The 10,400-nt window shown below is 37.6% G+C and overlaps 1 protein-coding gene across 2 annotated transcripts in view; it reads left to right on the top strand.

The window, feature by feature from the left end:
- The first annotated feature begins 3,185 nt into the window (after positions 1-3,185).
- Positions 3,186-10,400, top strand: part of LOC145978641 (uncharacterized) — a 31,133-nt gene continuing 23,918 nt past the window's right edge. Inside the window, exons 1-2 of one of the 2 annotated variants that reach the window (XM_083111399.1) lie at positions 3,186-3,277; positions 9,215-10,263. In XM_083111399.1, the coding sequence (XP_082967525.1) occupies positions 9,331-10,263 (933 nt within the window). In that variant the 5' untranslated portion in view covers positions 3,186-3,277; positions 9,215-9,330. Of the gene's footprint in view, positions 3,428-9,214; positions 10,264-10,400 lie in introns of both variants that reach the window. The other variant, XM_083111398.1, reaches the window with a different exon arrangement.

The raw sequence follows: 10,400 nt of genomic DNA, 5'->3' as shown, positions 1-10,400 counted from the left end.
TTTTTTACCCAGTGTTTTAACGCATATTCACAGAAATCTGCAATGTTGCCAATTCTCGTCTGGTAGGAATAGAACACAATTTGGCAACTCACCTCAGTCTCCCCTACTTATTGATTGATTTGATTTTGATTTCCTTATTGTTTTTCGCTTTTTGTAGGTCCAGTCCCGATTAACCTACATGTGTACAGTGGACTTACTCAAACTCAATCAACAGTCATGCTGGGGCTATGGCTGCCAGAGTGTTCTTCTCATTCGCTGATGCGTGGTCAGCTCATCGAGTCCCATCGCCGCTGTTTTCTGTGTTATATTATTAATAATAGAAAGCAATAGTTAAATAAAATCTAACTCTTGTTAAAAACATTTAACCTATCATTTGATTTCTTGACATTTTAAACCAGTTGCTAAATAAATTATTTTACTGATTTACATGTATAAATGTACGAAATTCATTTCTTTATAAATATTTAATGATATTATTTAATTATTTAATAATTGATATATTACATGACTATATAATATACATAGTTTCGGGCTAGACGCACGTCCTAAAAATTCCTGGATACGGGCCTGACGTATGTAACCCAAAACCAACCATATAAGGGAGGCATTTAGCGTTCTACCCGCACCGTAAGGTCTGGCCCCTTTTCGCCACCACTGAGCAGAAGGACAAAAAGACTTTGATTTATTTCTCCAACATCGGGCTTTTCTGCAACTGATGTAGATCCAGCCAGTCAAAGTCTTAGGGTTAATGAATATAATGCAAACAGGAGAATCCACTTCACAGCAGAATCGTTGCTAGGTTTCTGCCAAGAAATTGCCTGAAGTACTTTCAACAGATACTGTTATTTGTCGAAAACATTCAAGAAATTAAGTGTAATATGATTTAAGAGATTCTGTCAATCGGAATATAGTTTACTGCTACTTTTCTATTTATACTTGTCTTGAACATAAATACACACGGGGTGCGACCGTACAACAGTGACAACTTTCACAGTGTGTAGAGGACATCAAAGTCAAAAAATTCTGAAAATGGCATTTTCTATCCCACATGCATGAAACCCCATTCAATAGCTTCTTGGTTGCCACTGCCTTTATTATTACTGTAGAATTAGATTCTAAAAGCGAAAATACACCATAGAAACAATATTATGCCAAGACACACTGCCAGATAATGCATTTACAGAGGTCGCACTGGCCTGAAAATCCTGGACAACTGGATAAGTCAGGAAAACAAGGCTAGGAATGAGATGGTCATTGGATACGATACACATAAAATTTATTATAAGCGTTCGAAACCTGGTCTCGGGGCTAATAAATTATTTTTATTGTCATATTTGGTAACCGAAAACACATTTTGTTTTATCTTCCAAACAATCTTCATTTAAAGGTAATATTGCTTACAAAAGCCTTATTTTATTTATTTATTATTTTATTTTTTGTTTATTTTGAAAAATGTTCAGCAAACTTGATTCGTTTGAGTAACTTGGAAAATAGAAGCATAACTCTTAAGTTAAATCATTGTAGGGTAGCCTGGAAAAGTCAGGATCATTTTTCCCTCGCGAAATGGGTGTGAACCCTCATCTATCACCGCACATACATATGTTGGTTATTGTAGGCTATTTGACATGTTTGCATTAAAAGAAAATCGCAAGTTTTTAAATAGATATTCACGGTCCACAGAATTCCTGTAGTCTATCCCTATCATACTAGGCTACATGTTTTCGCTCTCTGACAGATGCCAGTGTCAGCTTAAAGGTTAGAAAATATTGTTATGTACATACATAGTGATTAATAGAGCCCGGAAGTTCAGGCATTTATTTTCGTTAAAATAGGCAGGCAAAAAGGCATTTATAATGTGGTAAATAGGCACTAAAAATGAAAAAAGGCAAAATAAACCGAAAAAAGGCACATTTAGAAGTCGCTTACTTTTATCTATAATTTCTGGCAAAATGTTAAAATCTAAATTGGGAAGAGCATTTCAATTTTCTCCGTCTTGATTGCACATAACTACAAGGTGCTTTTTAAGTTCTCAACATTCATTGATAGTCGTCTGTCAGAGAGAATGTTTTTCATAATAGAAAATGATCTTTCTACTTCTACAGAAGTTATTGGAGCATACATATAAGCTAATGTAGCTGGACTCATTTTGGTAACAGCATTTTCACCTTTTAGAATATCACAAATTGTTTTCAATTGTTTCAAGTCCTCATTTGCACTCACTACCCGTTAGCACTTTTCCGCAACAGCTCACCCCTTTTCTCCTGGCACTTCCATCATCTGCTGCATAGATTCCTCGAAGATTTTCATGGATGTTATAATTGTAATTGTCTCTGGCAATGCACCATAATGTGAAAGTAAACTTGAATAGCACAGAAGTTTTTTCACTTCACGAATTGAAGCCGCTTCATTTTCTGGAAGAGCATCGATCACCTCACTGATTTTTTGAAGGTTCTTAGCATAATATATAGCTGCTGATATCCCGGTTCCCTATCTCGTCAAGACTCGTTGCTGGGGTAAACTAAGCTCAATCGCAACTTCCTGAAAGAAATTTTCGGGTTCGAGAGGGAGATTTCAGAAATATCTTGTTTGTGTTCGAAATCAACCTGTCCACTTCATCAGTCAATCATGCACAAGAAAATGTTAACCGAAAGGAAATATCCTAACTCAGCATGAAATACTTTTTTCTCACACTTTTCTCCTTCAGCAATGTTGAAACATGCGTGAGTTCAATATTACTTTAATAAGGCGAAAATTATTCACATAATAAACGGAAGAAAAATAAATGTCAACAACGTCTTTTTGGAGAAAAATAATTTATATACACATTTTTTTTAAATGTCAAATTTCATTGAAAAAGGCAAAAAAATGCATTATAATTAAAAATAGGCAGTGGGGTCCCAAATAGGCAATATGAAAAGGCTTCCAAAACATTCGAAACAACATAAGAAACGTATATCCGGAAAAAATTTATCAATAGGTATATGCAGTAGATAAAAAGAGGCATTTTGCCAAACTTCCGGGCTCTAGTGATTAATATATTTACAACATTAATATACATAATGTCCTTCTCTAGAGAAAATTTTTAAGTTCCACCTATGGGTCTGCCCCCTCCCTCCAGGAAATCCTGGGTACGGACCTGACGGGAATTTTTTTGGTAATTTCGCTAGGTTGTGTAGTGGGAACATTTGGACCTGGCTACCATTTGTACACATATTACATGGAGATCAGAGAAAAGAAACGTTAACAAATTATGACGAAATGCACGTAAATAATTAAGGTGATAAAATTCATATTTAATAGTGATTGCTAATGTTTAATTTCGGTATATTTATCCTATAACCGTGAAATGTTTAAATGAAGTTTTTATTTTTTACGTTGTTGGCAATTGTATATGCATAAGGACCTGACTGGAATTCTATATGATTGGGTAAGTTCTAATTCTTGAAGCTTCTCCTCATATGCATAGATATGTGGCTTTATTTGTTGCCGGAAAAATCATGAGTGACGAAAAGTGTAAAGATTTCGTCGATACTTTATGGTATATTTCCCCTCTGCATGTGTAAAGAGGGAATTTAAAAATCAAACTTTTGCCCTCATATTTAATTGTATTTATTCTCCACTAAACGGACAGGACAAACATGAAAATTGAGACAACTCTCCCAAGAGCCAGGATATTAAAAGCAGTTTTGCGAACTTTACATGTAAAATTGTTCTACATACAGACCTGGGTATTTTTGAAACTGTTTAATATATCAACCGGCCCAAATTCCTTTTGTTTTATTGCGATTTCATCATGCTACGAATGCATTTTTAACGTGGTTCGTAACACTAAAGTTACATACATACCTTGAAAATATGAATTTCCCACAAGCGAACCATTGACGCTAGCCCCACGAACCATTGATGTGTGGTTAGGTTAGGCAAACATAGTTAAAATTTCATGTCGTGGTAGTATCTGGATCTAGAAATTGCAAAATAATTGCGAACCATTGATGCTAGCCCCACGAACCTTTGGCGAAATTACGGTACTACTTTACTATACCGGAGACACCTATCAATGATTTATTTCACAATTTTTTACATTGCTAATGTACGGACAGATTTCTTCATTTCTACAGAAGAAACTACTTACTGTAATAAGTTCCTGTAGTATTGTCTAACGTCGGGAAGGTGTTTTTGTGTGAAATTCAGGTAAGTTTTCCGTATCCTGGTAACTGATTTCTTCAAATTTAAAAGTTTGGGGTCAGGTGACTCCGGCCAATTTCTAACATGCCTTTAACAGGGAGTCTATAGATAAAGCCGGGAAGCCGGAGCGGAGGCGGGGCCGCGTTAGCGGTTGTGGGCGGTAAGTCAATTACCCCAGGGGCGGAGTCCGGAATCGGTGGGAAATTTGAGTCAAAAATTTCAAACGAAAATAATTTTTTTGTTTAAATTTCGCACCGATTCCGGGATGGATAGCCCCAAAAACCATTCACTGAATGTTCCGCGAAGCAGATAGGTAAGTACGAATGTCAAAATTGACGAAACTCAGAAGTTATAGATGTCCGACGGATAGTAAACTTTTACCATGTACGATTCTGCACTGCGAAACATTTCTTTAGATGAAATAATGAATTTCTAACGAAAGTAATGTATATTTCTTACATTAACGAGTACTTACTGTTGTTCCTTTTCCATTGACATTAGCCCAAAAAATCACGATAGCCCCACGAACCATCACGGGGACGAGGTATGCCTACTAGGTTAGGTTAGGCCTGTTAGGTTAGGTTCCATTAGCACTCCTTTCGTTCAATATAGCATATACGGACAATACGAGAGCGTATTGTGCTCTCGAGCAGACAGCAAAAGCGCGTCGGAAGTAGATTTTCGTAGAAAACCACATGCATTTGCATTAAAATGGATCAAAACTACATTCCCGAACATCAACAACGCTACAGAAAATGATTTGCGTAAGTACTTTCTCCTGTAAATTTGAAGAAATCTGTCTCCGGTATAGTAAAGTGTTACCGAATGCAGTTTCTTTAGACTTGTGGGATTGAATTATTAGAATGTTTAAATCACAATGACTTAGGTGGGCAGGCCATGTGCTACAAATGGGAGAGGAAAGAAGAGTTTATGTGATTCTTGTGGGGAAACCCGATAGTAAGAGACCAGTGTAGGAAGGCCGAGACAAAGATGGAGGGATAATGTTGAGATGGGCCTAAAGAAAAGCAGGGTAAAAATCTGATATTCCCAGGACACCTATAACTTCTTCGTTTTGTCAATTATTTTACAATTTGTACTTACCTATCTGCTTCGCGGAACATTCTTTAACATGTATACACTTTTTTTGTAAAAGTAATTGCAATTTTTTTTAAAAGAAAACGTGTTTTTGTAACTGAAGAACGTATGTTTCCGCAAATGGTTTGTGGGACTATGTGTCAATGGTTCGTGGGGCTATGTGTCAATGGCTTGTGGGGCTATGCGAGAATGTTGTGTGGGGCTTCGCATATTTTTTTCGAAACCAATTTTTAACTATTGTAACCTATACGTGACCCTATCTAACCTAACCTAACCGGAAATGGTTCGTGGGGCTATGCGTTAATGGTTGAATTTCCGCTATGAAACATTCCACATCACACAAAACACTTTCCAGATGTTAGACAATGCTACAGGAACTAACATGGGTACCTGGGGGAAACCCTGGGGGGTAAAGGCGGTCAGGGGCATGATGCTGATCACATCACCCCCACTCACGACCGGATCAAGAAAGTGTGGGGCGTTACCCTCACACTCCCTATACACCTTCATGGCATGGTGATATGCACAGGGGAGCACTTTTACCTTTTTTACTTATTACCGTAAGTAGTTTCTTCTGTAAAAATGAAGAAATCTGTTTGGGGAATATCAGATTAGTACCAAAAGGGGTAAGGATGGAAAAGATTGGATTGATCTCCCAGGAGAGGGACAGATAGAAACTTTGTGCTTATGCTGCAGACATAAACCTTCAGGTTTGAGAAGCCTAGAGAGTTAGAGTTAGCTCCAAAAAATGAAAAGTTTGAGTAAATTTTAAATTATTTCTGCACCAATCCAAATCCAATTTAATAAAAGGTAAAGTTATCCCCTGTGCATTACACTGCCATTAAAGCACATAGGGGGTGTAAAGATAGGGTTCTACACATTCTTGATCTTTGCCATAGTGGAGGTTATGTGATCAGCACCATGCTCCAGCTGGCCTTATCCCCACCCCATTGCAGGAGTGTAGTACATTCATGCAACCTTCGTAGCTCCATCAATTTTTTTTGTAAGGCTAACAAGATGTGCGGATTCAAATAAAAAATGCCTGAAGATTTGTGTGTTTTTCTCATTGTTGCAAAGACTGATTTTACATAAACAAAACATGTTCCTTATCGCAAAAACTGTCAAATTTTAGCCAGAGACGGTCCTTTGAACTTGTCTACATTTATGTTTCACTAGAATGTTCTCACATCATGAAAAAAATAGTTGTGGGTTTTCGATGGCTTATGTATAAAATTTATACTAATTTATGAAACACTGATATTGCACATAACCAAGACTTTTCTTCATTTATTTTAACTGTCAACAGTGAGTGAAAATGATCATATTTCTGACTATTACAGAAAACTAATTTCATGAATATTTAGAATATTTACGTACATTTGTATACGGGGGGGGGGGGGGGGCAATAGTTTGGAACTATCCTTTTAAAAGACAGATGAGATAGAAGCAAATTCAATGTCGCCAAAACATGATGTGGATCAGGGTAAAGCCATCCATGTCATGCTACCAAGGTAGCCACCATCTTGGGAGTCAACATAGTTTTCTTAGATGGAAAAGTGGTCCTGTAACATATCAATATGAGCTAGGATTTGATGAGAAACACGGTGGTGAGCTCAGTTGTATCATAACTTCAATCATTCTCACGTGATTGGTCTTTTTTTTGTCTTGGATCAATAGTTTGGAACCACCCCTATAAAAGACAGACCAATCGAATGTCGCAAAACATGATGTAGCACTAGGTGAGAGATAACACCACCCAGGCCATGCTGCCAAGATGGCTGACATCTTAAAGCGACCATCTTGGCACCATCTTTTTTTTTTTAATTGAAAATTAATGGTTGCCTTCAAACATATAGGAGTATATGGAAGGCAAAAATCATTCTCCAGAAAGCACACAGTAAGTAATCACTATACCAAATAAATGTAAACAGACATAAATAACAAACGAAACATGTAAGTCATTACATGTACCGTCATTTGTACCTGTACCTAGGCCATTCTTTTGCTAAGAATACATTTTTCTTGCAGAATGTTTTGAATGTCAGTTAACCCTTCTGAGGCAGATGACGAAATATTCGTCATGCATGGAAATTCTCCAAGGACGGGGCTCATTTTAAGCAAAATGTAACATGTTGGAAAATGTTTTTTTAAAAAAGTTGTAATAACACGATAAGTGCCAATGAGGGCTCGTTTTATTCAGAATTTCCAAGGCTTTTGTTCGGCAAGGTAAACATGTCGATGTGTACCCATTTTTGGAAGCAACAGACAATTTTTTTTTTCTTTCCAAAGTTTGCTCCCATCCGGTAGCACTCATCGATCTGGGCAAACCACCAGTTGTCGCTGATTGCCCCAAGTTATGTAATGGCGAATACATAGTATCAAAATGATAATACAAATAGTATTTTTTTTAAAAAAAAGAAGAAGAAAACTCAAGGTCAAGGAGAATGTTTATCACAACTGACCGGAAACTCTATCAGAAAATTGCCCATCGATCTGGACAAATCGCCACTAGTCGCTGATTACACCCAAGTTATATAATAAAGGCGATCTGGACTCTGTGGCTGAGTGGTTAGCAAATAGCGCTGCAACTCAAGGAATCCCGGGTTCGAATCCTGCTATGGCATGGTTGTTTGTGAATGCCCATTCATCAATTTTATCATTTCATCACTTATCCCCATTTTCGCAAATTAGCGAAGTGGCACAAACCATGAAGTGAAATAATATCAATCATCTTCTGAACCACCCTGTATATCTTCCAACTTCTGTTTCATCCCCCGTGTCAAACCCCTCCTCCAACAAGTCACGTATTTCTCCTGGCCGAAGAGATGCCATCACAAAAGACTCTTTTTTTTCTCACGACAAGGTTTCAAAAGCACTCACGTTCATAGCCCGATAACAAGAGAATGATTTGTGCAGCCAAACTCCTTGCTTGCAAGTGCGTATTACATTTCACCCATGCCTCTCCCCTCCCCCGAAGACCATAGCAACCTGTGCGGCACAGATGCCGTGAAAAGCACTCTCGAATAACGCTATACAGAAAGGTTTCCTCCCCTCCTCCTTATTCTCTCCCTCCCACTTCCCCACCTGTTGCTAAGTGGAAAACAGGACAAACAAAGCTCTAATCCCTTTCTTCCTTCCAGAGCCAAATTTACTGCGTAGAAATGACGCTTGTTTAGAACTTGAAAGAAGGAGCCCTTTAACTTATAAAGCTTTGAAAAACACATGGACTTTTGTTGTCTTTTTTAACAATCTGCCTGGCGACACGACAATGATGTCAGAGTCTACCGGCGATGATGGCAGATGTGAGGTGGATGCTTGGAGATTAAAGCCAAAAAGATTCCTTGTTTGTTTTGTTTTTTTATTTGGTTTCCTGTTTATTGAACATTTATTAAGAAGATATGTGTTTGCCGAAATAATCCTCAACTGTGCTTCAGTTCAGAAGACTCCGCTTCGAAAGGGTTAAAACAGGGAACTCCAACCTATAGTATAATAGCGACAAGTGATATAATTGCAGTGACTGACATTTTTTGTGAACTCTGGTCTGAAGTTAACAAACATTTTGATAATCGATACTAATATAAGGCATGTTAACTTATTGGTGGTAAGGCAGTGTGTGTGTATTTGTTATATTTGCAGGAAGATTGTTTTTTACCCTTGTTCTGAACGAGTACTATAGATGGTAACACACACTAAAATTTATCTTTTTTTTCTTAGGAGTACATTTCTGACCTATTTGGCTAATTACAACTGATGATAGATTAAATTGATGAAGGGATTCTCGTAAAGAACACCCATGTCCAGGCCAGGAATCAAAACTGTGAATTTCAATACTGATATTGAAAGTCGACCTATAATGTGCTCGACCACCGAGCTGACTTTATGAATGTGTTGTAAGTAACTTAGTTTAACTCTAGTTACTTTTTTCTCATTTCAGGCACAGAAAGTGAGACATTTAAATGGGGGAAGAAAATGGACAGGTGGATGCTGATAGATGTATTTATTGATGATAATTTAAAGATTTGAAGTTTTGAAAGGGTACATGTTAATAACATGGACATTAGTGAATTTCATGTGTTAGATGCGTGGGGTGATGTGGAAGAAGTTGGCAATAAGAATAGAAAGAAAACTATAGCCAGGAGCAGTAAAACCCACAGTTCAGACTCTGATAGAAGAAGAAAGCACAGCCCAGAATCTGACAGAAGAAGAAATAGGAGTAGAGATAGCAATACACCAACTCGCGATGAGCATATTAGAAAAAGCAGCCCCTTGACATCAAACTCCAGAAAGTACAGCTCTTGGAATAGGAGCATACCGAGTAAATCAAATGATTCACATAATAGGAATTATAGTCCAGGTTCGCACCATACACAAAGGGGTGGAAGGGAGAGGGGCCCAACGTTAGACCAAAAAAGATATTCATCACACAGAGACCATCGGAGTGTGTCGCCAGTTCGGAAAGTTAGTCCATTGTGCATTAAACATCTCGATTCAGGGTCACGATATAGGGGGTCCTCTTATAGGAAAGGTACATATGATTCTAGACAGAGAACTTACTCGACTACACGGAACAGTGAAAGTGTGTCAACAATTAAAAAAGAGACTGATAATAGTGAGAAGGAGATAAGTAGTAGAAGACATTCATTAGATTCTTCTCCTTGTGACAAAGCAAGTTTAAGTTCATTATCTTTATCACCATTATTATCATCACCTGAAAGAGACAGGATATGTGACGACAACGTGTCAGTTACTTCTTCTCCAGCTAGACCTATAAATTGGTCTCCTATTAGGTCAAGAAAACGCCACAGGTCACGCAGTTCATCTAAATCTTTGTCCTTGTCACCAGATAATAATCAGCGCAAGAGAAGTCCACTTCCTAGATCATTTGATCATGTAGGCAGACATCAGAGAAGAGAATTTGTTGACTACCATGAACCTGTTGAAAATACATCGTGGCTCACTGGATCACGTTCTGGAAGTGATTGGGTAAGTAGATTTCAAATAACTATAACAGTGAGTGGGTACATTGTTTGTATGTTAGGTTATTTTATTGGAGATGGTTTAACTAGTTTGCAGATTTCCAAAAGTCTGAACACATATATTTTTACTTGTGATTGATAGTT

The sequence above is a fragment of the Lepisma saccharinum genome, chromosome 25, assembly GCF_977018435.1.
Source record: "Lepisma saccharinum chromosome 25, izLepSacc3.1, whole genome shotgun sequence".
In the NCBI taxonomy this organism is placed as follows: Eukaryota; Metazoa; Arthropoda; class Insecta; order Zygentoma; family Lepismatidae; genus Lepisma; species Lepisma saccharinum.
The sequence above is the reverse complement of the archived record's forward strand: the minus strand, read 5'-3'. Positions and strand labels throughout refer to the sequence as shown.